Source organism: Branchiostoma lanceolatum, chromosome 1 (genome assembly GCF_035083965.1).
Source record: "Branchiostoma lanceolatum isolate klBraLanc5 chromosome 1, klBraLanc5.hap2, whole genome shotgun sequence".
NCBI classification, from domain to species: domain Eukaryota; kingdom Metazoa; phylum Chordata; class Leptocardii; order Amphioxiformes; family Branchiostomatidae; genus Branchiostoma; species Branchiostoma lanceolatum.
Window position 1 is genome coordinate 27976714 of NC_089722.1, and position 15213 is coordinate 27991926.

At 42.0% G+C, this 15213-nt stretch overlaps 1 protein-coding gene across 1 annotated transcript; it reads left to right on the plus strand.

The window, feature by feature from the left end:
* Positions 1-6550: 6550 nt before the first annotated feature.
* On the plus strand, positions 6551-12493 carry LOC136446380 (uncharacterized). The gene is made up of 3 exons (XM_066444732.1): positions 6551-6974; positions 7451-7685; positions 8380-12493. The coding sequence occupies exons 1-3, from the start codon at positions 6712-6714 to the stop codon at positions 10552-10554; spliced, it is 2673 nt and encodes an 890-aa protein (XP_066300829.1). The 5' UTR covers positions 6551-6711; the 3' UTR covers positions 10555-12493.
* The last annotated feature ends 2720 nt before the right edge of the window (positions 12494-15213 follow it).

The following is a 15213-nucleotide window of genomic DNA, read 5'->3' on the forward strand; positions in this document are numbered from 1 at the left end:
TTGCTCAACCACACTAGCTTTCCAACATGTATAACATCATATGTAATTAGATGTTACTTTCATGATTTATTATTCATAATTTATGCTAATTTGATGACATCATCACTCAAAATCCAAGATGGCGGACAAGATGAGTATTTTAGGTATAAACAGGCTTTTGCCTTCAATTTCGTCACTTCCTGGTATTTTCTTAACCAGAAACATTCAGATTAATGTTCAGTCTCCGTCTTTCGTGATTTCGCCATGGGGTCATAAATCGCAAAAAAATGTATTTTAAAAATTTCAAAGTGGCCAATCCAAGATGGCGGATCCTAGGGATCGCTAACAATATATGACGTCATTCTATTACGTGTTTTTGACGTCAACGTAATCGCCATTGACGTCATATGCCTTGGCATACCTTAAAATCAATAATACACTCTATTTTGTTTAATACCTTTCGATATTACGGGACTTCCCTATTTAGCATATAAAATCACATCGATGACGTCATAATAACGTCCTATTACGTCATAACGTCACTAAATTTACAGAAATTATGAAACTGTACGTGAACATCACTCCCTGCAAATTTGGTGAGGATATATTATACCGTTTGGATGTTATGAGGAATTTATTTCAAATTACGTAATAAACAATGCGAAATCATCTGGGGTCCGTTTGGACCCCAGCGGACAAGACGCACACTTTACAGTATAACTTCCGCAAAAATCGGCTAATCACGGTAAAAATTCGCCAGACGTTGTAAAACATGTACATGAACAAACTCATAGAAGTTTTTTTTTCTCCGACGAAGACTGTTGATATGGCACGCCTGGGGTCCAAACGGACCCCATACGGTCGGATGAGGGTTCTTAAAGCTTCTTGACTTTCGTAGGCTAAACTCAGTCTGGTAAATTGCAATCATATTTAATTAGTTCACGCACTTTAAGCTACTATAATCACCATTTGGAATATAGAGCGTTTTAACGCACTTTCCATAGCAATGAAACAGGTAGATTCTGACCACCATTTTGGTGTCCCTATTTGCATTTCAATTCATCTTAGCTCAAGCGTACACAAAATATTGATCGGCCAGTTTCTAAGTATTCTTCGCGTCTCTTTGAGCTGAATACATATAGAATTGATTATTTGAGAGGGTCAGAAGGTCCGAAAACGATTGGGCTATGATTCACTGAAATGCAAATTAGGACACCAACAAGACGGCAGACACACTGATGACGTTACGGAAAACCGCTTTATATGTATATCTGCACACAATAATATGACGTACGTTAAACCGAGACAAAAGATAACAGATGATAACTTTAGGTGATAAAGCACACAAGCAACATAACACTCCCCCTTCGGCATAACTTAGCATACGTTATTGTTGTTACTACAGCCCAGCAAGGCGGCACCGGGCGGGTCACGGGACCTTGGCACGGTGAGCACTGTTAAAATTCTGCCCTTTGAAAATCTGCTCTGATGATCTTCTGGACCATCCCAAAGAATGATAATGTAATCCATTTCTACTTTGACATAATTTGCAGTGCATAATGGCGCCTTTCACGCTACTTTAATCTATCTTTCTTTCATTCAACATTGTACGGCATGCAACCAAATTGTTAGTGTTTTATTCATGGGTAAACATTATAAGATGCCTGTGCTTTTGTTTGAATCCACTCCGTTCGCAACGTTTCCCTGTTGCTTCAACATTGTCCTGAAGTTGTCGCAATACCATAATGCATTCATATCCGTAACTATAACTCATGAATGACAAATACACCTGCCTGCCTACGTGCGCAGGCCAGAAACTGGCCCATTGCTACACCATACATAGAAAAACCTTGCTTACGACATAAGTTATGGGACTAGCAGAACTCACTATTAGTGTTGACCCAATAATTTTTTCCAACATAACGTGTTAAGTGTAACATTCGTTTATCGCTTTTCTTTCTTGTCGGAGATCCGGGCCCTAGCTGTCTTTAACTACGGGAGGTTAAACCTCCTTGCTTTAAGAACAGAAAATCCTCTCAGACAGCCAACTAAGTCTTAACACACAGAATAAACTCGAACTCCAGTCGTTCCGTTGTCTAGGAAACATAACCGCATTACTGACAGTGCGTCACTGCAAGCTTGATATCACAGGTTGGAGTAATGCGCCGTAAACCCGTACAGTCTGAGTCAAGTTTCTATTTGAATGGATATATGAAGCAGTCAGATCAAAGTCTTGTCAGTCGAAAAATCGTGAAACATGGCCTGAGGTTCTTCCAACGGCCAATTTTACACCTGACATGAATACTGATTTTCATACCACAAACAGTCATGGAATGATATCGTATGGATCTTTTTTTTTCGATTTCTTTAACAAGGTTGGCTCAACTCAGTATGTAGGAAGTGCTTTCTAGGGATGAGACCACGGGGAAAACATTACATGTACGAAGCTAAAGACAATCAATTTACAAGGAAACAAAACGACCATTTTATCCACAAAATGAATAGCGCGTTGTGAGCAAAAAAAAACACATTATGGAATGAACATTTCTCAACAACCTATGGCATGCCGTTTGAAGAAAACTTTGCCTACCGTAGCTTATGCCACTTACATAACTCATATGTTACCTAAGCTTGTGCGAGTCCTTCATCTATCTTTCATGCAGGATTAGGTGTAATCTTCGTGGCCAGACTGGCTTTTGTGTATTTCAGACCAGATCAATGAAATATGGTCCGGTTTGCCCTTCAAAGTCAGCACTCCTCATGTATAACTCATATCTAGGATCATGTTCACCCAGAGGGAAGAGAAACTACAGTTGGTTGAGTCGATAGTTTTGCTTTGGTTCATGCCTGGCGGGTATGCAAAGCATTGTATTTCTAACAACCTCCTAAACAATGAATACGCAATGGTAATGCTTCCCTGTTCTATGTGGTATCATATATTTATTTTGTTGTGTTGTGTTGTGTTATGATTATATAGTGCTACTCATATCATTTTGTTGCCGTATTGTGGTGTTAAGGTATATATATGGTGCGCAAAATAAGCTGTGTCGCTTGGTCGTCCATTTGTATTGCGCTGTTGCAACTCGAATTAAAAAAAATGATTCTTCGTCCAGTTGCTTCTGTTGCAAATAACATGAATAATAACTTTATTTCTCATTCATTTTATGTGATACTACGTGCGGCAAGTTGTAAAGAACGATTCTGGAAGCTAATCCAGATTCCCAAGTATATGCAAATCGTCACCTTTTTGGACGGAAGTATCGTTTGGTGTGCCAAGATAAACACTTCACAGCCACAGGCAGTTTCCATAAGCGAGGGAACGAGTAGTTATCATGTTATTGCTGCATCAAGGACAACACAATCGTACCAATCCATAAGGCTATCTACTGCTTACATGAACGTGTTAACCCTAGTCCTGCTAAGCCTGACAATTGTTGGTTTGCACTTGCTTGTCCTGTACGCTATCCCTGACAGTGTGACGTGTTGACAGTATTACGTTGAATGTGTACGTTGCACCCGCGCAGTTGCTGTAAAGCGAAGTAGCTAAAGTTGAGCAATATCAAACAAACTAGTATCCTTTGTTTCAAAGGTGTCTGGACACTTCAGCAGTGGGGGTATATTTTTACTCTGGAAATCCAGCAGGACTAGGGTTAATAGGCTGGCGTCATGTAGACTTGCTTGGTGCGTACTACCATACTATAATTTTAGACAATATCAAGCAAAATGATGGTACAGAAGATCAACACGCGAGAGAATATACAATAGACGCACACGCTGAGTAAAGTAAGCTGTCTGTATCAGAAACTAGTGTTAAGTATTTGTACTATATATACTTCAGGTTTGCTATGTTAGTTTAGCGATTACGGGGTCTTTTTATAAATATGAATTGGTATTGAATTTTTATTTGAGTTGAATGTGTGATAGTTGTGTGCCGATTTGTTAAAAATAGAGAGAACGCTAGCCACCCTCAAAAAACACCCCTCCCAATGAAATGGTATGGCTACCCTGCGACGTCACAAAATAAAGATGGCGGCCACCACACATGCCAACGGATCCAACAAAGGTTTTGCTACGCAAACCTGTAAATACACACCAGTCATGAACAGAGACGAGGGGGTGCAATGTCTGGGACCGGGTCCTCCCTGCTCCTGCAACTACACCGTGCGGTAAGGAGTAGCACAATACATTGTGAAAGCAGTCGAAACGTCGACTGTAGTTGTGCTTTCAAGTATTCAACGAAATGGATAAAGTTTTTCGTTTGTCGGACACCGAACAAGAAAAAATGTGTGCCAGAGGAAATTTGCATTTCATGCTGACGACGCTGAAAAAAGTTATGAATGTCACTAGAAACGCCCTGGAGGACATCTCCTAATCTTTTACAGTTGTAGAGATTGGATCGATTGTAAATATACAATAAATTCCTGTAAATGCAAAAATGTTCGCGGTGGTTCTAGGTTCGCGGTTTTCGCGGTAAGCTGTTCGCCGCGAACTTAAAACAACCGCGAAAGTTTTTGCCGTCCTACCCCGTGGTCTACTATTGTCTCAAACGCGAACTTAAAACCACCACAAACACTCCATTTTCTCCCTACCGTGAAATTAAAACCATGCGAACTTAAATGCATTTACATTAGTTTACCTGAATGTCTTACCTTCATCAATTTGCCAGAGGAAGATATTCGGAAAATTCTGAATGAAAATCTTACAAGATATGCATTCCTGCTCCCAGGTGACAATTTCGCATTGTAACAATATATCAAGCGCCCAACGCTATGTCTCCGAAAATATGACATTTGAGCGATGGAAAATTAACCTTGAAATTCCTTGAAGTAAGAAATAGGATCACATGTCTCCAAACAATTCTCACCGTCAAGTGCGGTCGCATCAGCTCTTCGTTCCTACTTCAGTGTGTCCCAAGGGTAACTTTATTCCACTGCAATTTTATAGAGGCGGCAATCGCTGTGTAACGGCCTCTGGGAATTGAAGGTTCCCATGTCTCTGAGTTGAAGCCCAATCCCTCACCCACTGTGACTGGCGGTTAGAAAATGTTATGATGGCGGATTCCCTATCACATAGATTTAATGGCTTTCTACACGACCAGGGTCTGACGTTCGTAAGAGAGGCTGCGAATATTACCCGCTGGCGCTATTGGTTGTGAAGTGTCGGCTTGATACCTTGATCAGGGAAGTGAAAGCGCCGATTGACTTGGAAATGCAAAACATTTGTTTGCCAGAAATTCTGGGCGATTTTACTGTTTCGAAGAATCTAGAGCAGCGCAGAATAAGTCACAATAAGCTGGTTTGTCGTGTTGAGTGCGCATGCGCAGTGTGATGCATTGTGGGCAATATGTCAAAGTTGAAGACCCTAGGCGATACATAAAGAACGGCCATCACACTGTGGATGCGCACTTCAACCTGTGAATTAGCTTATGTACGAGTTACCCAGAAACTAAATAAAAAGCCGTAGACTTAACGACTTATATTTTCTGACTTATTACATAACATAATATAATAACTTATAACATAAGTAACTATCACCTTTTCAACCCTGAAACAGACTGTAAGGTCACACCGGGACGAACACTTCTCTTTTTTTATGTGGTGGGCTCTCGAGAAATAAGTGTAAAGTGCCTTTCCAAGGGCACAACACTGGGGCCTCTAGTGATTCGGGTCCAAAACCGTTAAAGTCAAAGTCAAACCACAAGACCATCTCGCCTCATCAAGGTGTAAAGTGCCTTTCCCAAGGGCACAAAACTGGGGCCTGTTGGGACTGCCTGCTGCAATCATTTCCTGCATTTTCTCACCATGTACCCATGCAAGATTAATGATTAGTAATTCACATATAAGCTCCATCTACCTTGAAGTAGACGCAGGGGCTTTCACTGCCATGGCGTAGCCTTGAAGTCTCCATTTGGATTTTCAAAAGTGATAAAACAGCCATAAGACACACATCCAGATACGGCCTAGTGTCTAAAAGGATGCTATGCCAAAGGCTAATCACTGGATTCTGAATCTGGCCTGGTCATAGCATCTGCCTGAACTGAGAGACACGTTGAACGTTCGAGGGCTAACCTTTAATTTCGTCCAAAGCACTAGATACAGTGGAAAGTCGTTAATATCTAAACTTGCTTCAGGTCATATTTAGATGGCATGGCTATCAGTACAAAGATATGATACCGAAGTTCACCGAAGACGCATTTATTATATTGAACTATGTGGTAAAGTAAATTGCATGCTGTTAATGAACGCTTAAAACGACCTAACAAACGAGTATATCACTGGCGCCATTTTGCAGAGAAGCTCACAAATAATACAAAATTATGATTAACCCAACAAACTATAAGCTACAAATGCTACAAACGCAATGCTAAATAGCAAATAAGCAATGTTGGTCGGGCTATCATCTGAAAGGCAGCTAATATAAATGATTAGTACCAACAAAGCATTAGATGGTTGCTTTCTTTGATAACTATTGGCTCTTTCGATTCACTTGGTAGTTTCCACTAGAAGAATGCTATTCAACTGCAATTTCCAATACAAGGAATTCAACTTCCGACTGCACAATTCCAGTCAATGATTCAGTTCACCGCTTCTATGACGTCACTCAATTCAAATTTGAATTACACACGACTCGGTGGGTAGTAGATCAAGTGTAGCGGATAGTTAGTGGCGTCCTCCGCCTCTCAATTCAGGCATAATTGTAGAGCCTTGAACATTTGCTGCCTGTAACAATGAGATGGACGTTGTTTACATCAGTTCCAGGACCAAGGAGGCCAGAGTTGCGTGCGCCACCATGTTCTCCTGGACGGTAGGTCTGACCGTGGCGTCGGTGGAGGCTGCTCTGCCGACCACGTCACACTTCTACGAGCGCTGCATCATGAGAAACTCGCCGGGATCGCAGGGCTACATCCCGCTACAAATCTACAGTCTAGTGCCTCTGGCGATGCTGTCTCTGGTAGTGGTCACCGGGTGCTACATGATGATTGTGCGAGCTGTCAGGTAGGGAGTTGCCCATAAGAATCTCTTTTCGCACATGTTTCTACTTTGGACCTTTCCTATTTGTACTTGAAAAGTTTGTTGACCTTTATCATTAAAACATATCGTTCCAAGACTAAAGAATCAGCTCCTTATTTAGATGTTTCATCTTTGTTGCTCCACCAAAGACCAAGGCAATAGAATCTTCTAATACAGAAAAAATACGTTTTCAAAAGACATGTGTAGGGATTATGTTTTACACTTCATGTTCCGTTTTTATAGCTAAGAGCCAGCTGTGTTACATTATGTTGATGGTATATCTGTCAATTCCTTGTTGCCAGTCTAAAATAAGATGAATGAATGAATGAATGAAATTAATTTTTTATCATATTTCAGTCGCCCCGTTGTTGTCATGATTGTGTCACCGTTGAGGTTAAGCTGAAATATAAAAAACAAACAAACAAACAAACAAACAAACAAGCAATCTCTGTCATCCTTAGAACCCACGTGAAAAGACGTGCTCGAACAAAACAGCCAATCATCGTCGTGCAGGAGGTAGACGGTGGATCTGCCCCCAACTACGGCACCATCTGTCCGGCGGAGGCCTCCACGTACGAGCCGCCCGTGCCCAGCGTCTGCACGCCTTCTGACTACACGTACTCGGGCGGAGAGGACGAGCCCGGAGGGGAAACGCTGTACCTAGCACCTATTACCTCACCGTCCTTAACCTCTCAGGTATGTAAAAAAACACAATTTAAAGTCTTGAGTAGCTTCATGGTGTTGATAGGTCATATGAAAATTATGTTATTCTGGACGGGAGACACTGTACCTAGCACCTATTCACCGTCCTTGTCCTCTCGGGTATATAAAAAAGCAATTTAAAGCCTTCAATAACTTCATGGTGTTGATAGGTCATATGCAAGAAAATATGAAGATCATGTTGTTTTTAAAAATAACATGATTTTCATATTTTCACATGGCCTATCAACCCTATGAAGCTATTCAAGGCTTTAAATTGTGTTTTGTAAACGTTATTCTGGATCAGTAAATCCACACAAGTAATGAACATAGACGAGGGAGGGAGGGGGGTATAGGCTCAGTCACGTTTGAGACCGCATTCTTGCCGCAACGCCGCCATGCGACAAGGAGTAGCAGAGTCCATTCAGGTTCTGTAGCTATCTGGAAGGTGCCATACAAGAACATTATTTTTCCGAAATTTAAACCCCAGGCGCAAAATACAACATTTCAGAAGTTAGGGATATTTCGTCTGGCTATATATTATTCCTGCTCACTACCCAAGCCCTCCGTAAACTGAAGTCATATCTTAGTACCTTGATTGTATTTTTCATCTTACATCTTCATTCATCCAAGATACCTTTCGTCAAACATATTGATTGAACGTCGTCTTGTGTAATTATTTTCCCCACAGTTAACGGATAGCTCTCCTCTCCCATCGCCCCAGGAGCCGAACATCGCTACTTTGTCTACATCACAAAACATACCAAGTCCGCCAAACTCCTCCTATTCCAGCTCGCCCTGCACTCCAAACGTCTCGCCAGCCCGCCAAGACTCGGAGGACAACGTCACATCTGACACGGAAGGGACAAGAAAGGACAGTGTGACGTATCGCATGACTCCACCTAAAGATGAGGAAGAGATAGACGTAGAAAGTTGCCTTCGTCGAAGTAGTGTTGAAGATATGATCCTCAAACAGGCTGGGAAGTTCCCAAAATCCAACTTCCTAACCGTTCCGGGGATGCCTACAATAGCACCTAAAAGACGAAAGTCTTCAACCACCAACCCCTTAGCTGTTCCAGTGAACAGCAAGACAGAGGATTCCGCCTCAAACGACTCTGCTGTTCCCAGCCTGAACCAAATGAACGGGTCTTCATCAGATCTCTGCCTTGCTGTACCAGTACTAGATTGTACAGGTAGATGCGGTCAAACGGCTGAAGATGAAACTGTGATAAAAACACCCACCAAAATAGAGACAGAGACCCTCTGTATTCCGACTTCCCCCATCACCAACAACTACCTTGTTGTCGCTTGCCCGGTTAGAACATCCGATAATTATTTGCAAAGTGCAGACACCGACAATGGCAATGCCCTGGCTGTGTCAAGATCAAAAAACCCTGTTAATGTACCCTGCTTCAAGAGATCGTCGTCGCCCGGTCCAGATGAGGAGGACCGAATTCTTCTAACAAAACTGAAAGAACCTTCAAAACCTTTACATGGAAGCATCGTGCCTGTTCCTAGCCCGCAAGACTGTTTGCCCTCGGCCTCTGCTGTAGCAAAAGAACACAACGAATCAACAACTCTTGCTAAGGTGCATACGGTTGCCGAGGGGCCTACGGCTTTGCCAAAAGGTGATGTATCGCCACCTCGCTCTCCTGTTGCATCACCTATGCGGACAAGGAGGAAAGGAGTGACGTCACTTCCGCCCGAGTTTAAAGCTAGGAAAAAATCAGAAGATTACCTGGTGGTGCCGTCCCTCGATGTTGAATTTGAACGCAGACCAAGCGCACCGCAACTTGTACCCTTCACCGGTCGATTCTTAGCAGTCCCTCCCATCAACATTGCGAAGGAGAGGCGAGTGAGTGCTCCGAGCTACTCGCCAGATCCTTCTGAAAAGTCGTCAAAGCCTCATCGAGAATCTATTGCCTGTTCGAACCCTACGAGTAAGGCTCAGGTTGACAAAAGTTTGAAGAAGCCAAAGAGAGAATCTATCGCCGTTTCGACTCCACGGTGGAAGACTAGCCTGAGAAGCCTTCTTAGCTTACGTAGTCACGAGGAAGAAGTCATTGAAGAAGAAGAGGAGGAAGAGGAGGAGGAGGTGGGAAAGGATTGTAAGAAAGCTGAGTCCGAACAGGACAACCTACAGGTTGATCAGAAAAATTGCCCAATGATACCGACTAAGAGACGGATCAGCTGGAACCTTCCGATGGACCAGTGTAGCAGCGAAGAGAATAGTTCACAAGGCGGAGAGAACACTTCCGCTGAAGGGTCATTGACAGTCGACGTCGACGGTGCCTGCGTCCGGTATCACCGGTCGGATAACATAGCTGGCGATGATGTCAGCTTACGAGAAGACTCGGGCATCCACATGCCAGCGGACGCCAACCACGTTATCAGCACCGTCCCTGTCGTCCCAGACGGCGGTGACAGAGACCTGTACCTCTCCGTACCTCGCCGTAAACCCAAACGTGTCATATCTCGCGAGCGCTTGTCCACGATATCTTTCTCATCTGACAGATCATTGTCCAAAGTCTCTACCGTTTCGCAAGCGTCCAGTTACAGTGGCGAGTACAGGTCAAGATCACGGACAGCTACTATGGACAGGTCAGCAGCCAAACGGTCTGTATATATTGTCCTGACGTTTGTCCTGGCCTGGATGCCCTTGCCTGTAATAATTTTAGTAGGGTGTTTCATCAACGGCCCGCAGATTTCTGATGCGGAGACGATAGCCTATGTGCTGATGATGGCGTCTAGGATGGTGCACCCCATTTTGTACGCTTGTTTCAACAAAGGTTTTAGAACTGAATTCAAACGGATGATAAAGGTTATGGTATGTAGACCAACAGCGCCTCAAGGAATTGACAATTGAAGCTCGCGATATCTCGCGAGAATATGCTGATATCGCGATATCTTACGAGAATATGTTGATATCAGGATATCTCGCGATGATATGTTCATATCGCGATATTTTCTAGACACCGAGTCAATGAGATAGAACAGCCGGTGCAAGAACCTTGAATATTTTGTGCATTTTTACTTGCGATTTGTAGACGACAACGACGTGTTTTATGTCGCCCTTGTCACAATTTATACCTCAGTATTTAGGTCCTTTTTAAATTCACCCTTAAATTTCCTTTAGGGTTTTAGGACAGCCTTTTTGATAGGCTGACATGTTTACCCAGTATGAATAGATACTATTGATTGATTGATTGTTAATAAAAACCCTGTAACAAACAGTAAATTGAACACAGAGTTCCACAACTATTAATAGTGACAGTAGTATATAAAGATACAAATGTTGCTATTAGATGTTTGGCAATATTGTGTTGTACCTTGTTTATGAAAAAAGTGCTATCAAACGTCTTTAAGGTTCAAATTACCTTGTAAGTTAAAAGTAACAGGTGTGTTGCTGTTACAGTGAACTTCAGTGTATTTACTTAGGTAATTTGAATTACCTCTATCAAATATTTTGATAGAACTAATTAAAATCGTTCAATGCTGTGGACGATTTCTGAGGGATTGCGATGTAAGAAACCTACCTTGTGTCAAAGATCGAATACGTCGTAATACCTAATGCATGAGAATGTTACTTAAAGGCACGTGCACCCAGTGCATTTTATGAGGCTTGAAAACTGGAAATATTTCAATTGCTGTAATCTTTATGAAATTGACATTTAATGCCACTGTTAACCACATTTGCGTGCGGATTTCTTATCAAAAGTGCTCAAAACCGGCACAAAAATAAGCTACATGGTGATCTTTTAGTTTCACGCGCCTAGTGTAAATAGACCGATACCATAGCACCGCCAACCTCCGTCAAAACGCATGGAAATGCAAATATTTTACGTATACGGACATGCAGTCACTCTCTCATTGGTCCACCCGCAAATCGTGATGGATAGTCAGGCTCATTCTATGAGTGCTTGGATTTTCTATCAGTACTTGTTCTCACCACACAACGACATCGCATGTTTGCACCTTTAATGTCAATATGTAATGGTATAGTGTTATTGAAACTCTATGTAGGAATGTCTGAATGACTAGAAATTTGATTTTTTTATTCAAGTTTCTAGCCTCATAAAATTCTCTGGGTGCCTTTAAAACATGTGCGCAATATTGGCCCATTCTTATTATATGTAAGTCAGCAGTGTACACGGTACAGTTTGTTATATCATACATGCGTTAATGTTTTAAAACACATTTTGCAGTTTAAGTTGTGTGCACAAACAGTAGAGATACTGCTCGTAATCATTAGGATCTTTTGTTTCTTTATGTTTTGCCATACTCTTGTATACGCGAAGGCAAAAAAAACGTGGAAGACTAAAGACAGTAAACATCCACAACCTATATATATTTTCATAACGTACATTTGACTTAGGTTAGCGTTTTACGCTACTTATTCTTCCTCCAATTTTTCCGTTCTTTTAGTGTATATGTAGACAAGTTGTTATAGAATTTCAAACGCACTTGTTTTCTAATGTACGATCAATTGATTTTTCTTAGCCCTTGAATATCTAAAGCCCTTAATGATCATATTTGACTTTTATGTTCTCTGATGACGCGCCAGAATTGAAACCAGAAATATGATTTGACAATAGGAATCTACGTTAAGTATAAAAAGAACCCCCGTGGAGCCCAACAGTGTCATTAGATATTACTTACAAGCGCAAGACAACAGCGGTTACAATAGAGCCCTGTCAAGCTGTTCGTTCTTCTTTACAGCTTTGAATATAAGCTTTTGACGTTTTCTATGTATTGTTCGGCTTACCGTGCAGAAAATAAAGTTTGATGTCACTCGAACCGGTAAAGATGCGATGTCGCCTGTGTGTCTGTCTGTTTGTTTGTGTGTGTGTGTGTGTGTGTGCGTTTGTATGTGCGTGTCCGTGTGTGTGCGCGTGCGTGTGTGCATGTGTGCGCGTGCGTGTATGTGCTTGTGTGTGTGTGTGCGTGCGCGCGTGTGTGCGTGTGCGCGCGCGTGTGTGTGTGTGTGTGTGTGTGTTAATCATCGGGTACCGAAATGGTTGTCTCAATGTTGAAAACTAGTACTCCAAACCTTTACTGTAGCGTTTTAGTTCTCAAAACCCAAACAGCAAAAGTTTGTCGAAAGTTATTAACTGTTACCAGTGAGATGTAATGTTCAATATATACATCTATGTTTTAATATTTCAGCGTGAATGTGTGTTACAGTATGTGTATGTGTAAGGGTATGTGAGTGTTTGTGCGTGTATGTGTGCGTATGCGTGTGATGTATGTGTGGTTGTGCGTGTGTGTATTAAAAAAACGATGCATTGCTACTATTCAAAACTGTAACACCCTGAGGCATGTGCTGCATTAGAAAAGGCCCTCATATGAATCATACTGTGTGCCACAGGGGATGTCTGTATCACCCTCAACGATGCATTGCGCTACACCCATTCTTCAAATCTTGGCTTAGATATTAATTATTGCTGACAAGGGAATAATAAAAACTCGTAAGCAAGCATGCGATGTGCCTCGAGCAAACTAGCACATTCGCTGATAATGAAAATGACTTTTCTTCCTGGGAATTATCTCTCTTAAAATAAAAGGTAATTATATACCATTAGAGCAAAACAAATCAATCTTCTTTGAGACGGAGAACTGTACCCTATGATCAAGCTCGAGATGATAATTCTTGTAGGATCCAATTACTTTCATCATTAATACGCATGCGCATCAGCATTATGTATGTCACGATTCCACATCAGTCGGTGATTTCGACATCGAAAATGCGCAACTTCAGTTATGTTTTCTGAAAATTGAGGGTTAATAAACGTTACTAGAAGCATCACTGTATTCTGCTAGACTCTACCAGCCTCCGCGGGTCGCTGGGAAAATAGTAGAAACTGGCCAAAATAGAGTCATTGTATGAAGGGAGTAGCCTCCGTTGCAGGCTCTGAACCGGCTTTTTGTGGGCTAAATAATACACTTTTTGCAACCAGCCCGTAACTATCAGCCAACCCCGTAACTACATGTATCAGCCGGCTCTAGCCAAAAAGCCGGTTCAGAGCCTGCAACGGAGGCTATGAAGGGAGTCGATTACGGAGATCGGGTCCGATATTGCGAATGTTACCCTCCATGGCCAAAGTCCCCCGGCAAATGTTCTCCCTATAGCCGGCGCGGTTAGTCTGGTAGAGACTAGTATTCTGCATAAAGAGAGATGTGTGGTAACTCACTGTTGCTCCTCGAGCTCTGCCTGACACCCTTTTGAAAGGCGCCACCTTCCGGCAAAGTGACGTGAGATTTGATCTGTGGGGAGCTTAGGGATACGTGCTCTAACTGCATATTATGTTTTCCCTATAGCCTTTTAACATTCTAAGGAGTGCTCACTGTACATGACGTTGATTTTGGGTTCCTGCCTCACTGTATTACTCTAAAATCCGTCAACACAGTCAGTTTAGCATCTTTTCAACATATCGCTTCTAACACAAGCACAGCATCAAGGAAACAACAAAATTCGACAAGGTTTTGGTGTCTACAACATAACATTGCAAACGATGTTATTCATCCAGCCATTGCACAACTGATCACATTACAAAATATGAGTTATTCTTAGCGGTGAAGGTCTTTTTTGTGCCGCTACAAAGCCATTGAAGTTCAAGTCTACAATTTTACTACCGTATATTCAACTGCCTCTTTTCAAAGGTATCTCCATGCAAGTTTTTCTAACAACATTTCCTGTCTTGGATGTAGTGTTATCAGAACCCTATCCACGTCTTTAAATTCCTAAGTAACAGCTCTCTATATCAATTCTTTTCTTCGACTGTGAAAGAAAATGGTAAAATCTCAACTTTGAGACGCGACTTCGCTGAGGGTTAGTCTTACCACAACACGTACATGTACCCTTCAAGAGCCGCATCATAACTCAATGTTTACTTCCAATTCAAAAGCATCAGTCCTGAAAAGGCCAATGCCTTTCTTACCAAAAGTGCATTTCCAACGGAGCAAAGAGCTGGCCCTGAAAAATGCAGTCGTTGATTTTGAAGGATCAGTACCATAACTCATTGTTGTCAGCTCCTTTTGCTTCAATGTTATCACTAGTAGCCGGAGATGGCGTACTTACACGAAGTGCTTTTACAACGGCAAAGATAACTCTTTGAACACTGCACTGGTAACAGACGATGGAGCTCTATCATACGTCATGGTTGTCAGCCTCTTTCAAGCCTGGACTATTAGTGTTGCAGCGGTGATCATATCCATACCAGACGGGCTTTGCGAGTCGTACAAATGGCTGGCTCTATGCAGCTTGCAAAAGCTCTTAATCTGTCATAGTCGGTGCTCTCTAATACCACTGAAATATTATCGTGTTGGCCTTGGCGAGTTCGGCTTGAGGGCACGTGCGCACAGAAAGTTTATGGAATGTGTGTGGTGTGAGTCCTGTTATCAAACTCCAGTCTCTTCTTGATCATCATAGCGTGCATTCAGATATGTACACGTTAGTTTCAAATTCATATACCCGGAGGCAAGTTTCATTAACTAGATGTGAGCAAAGAGAAAAAAATAACTGAAA

Excerpts from the sequence above, each read along its gene's own strand:
- LOC136446380 (XM_066444732.1), top strand. The coding sequence starts at position 6,712 with ATGGACGTTGTTTACATCAGTTCCAGGACCAAGGAGGCCAGAGTTGCG. Across the intron at positions 6,975-7,450 it reads ATGATTGTGCGAGCTGTCAG|AACCCACGTGAAAAGACGTG; the intron begins GTAGGGAGTTGC and ends TGTCATCCTTAG. Across the intron at positions 7,686-8,379 it reads CACCGTCCTTAACCTCTCAG|TTAACGGATAGCTCTCCTCT; the intron begins GTATGTAAAAAA and ends TTTTCCCCACAG.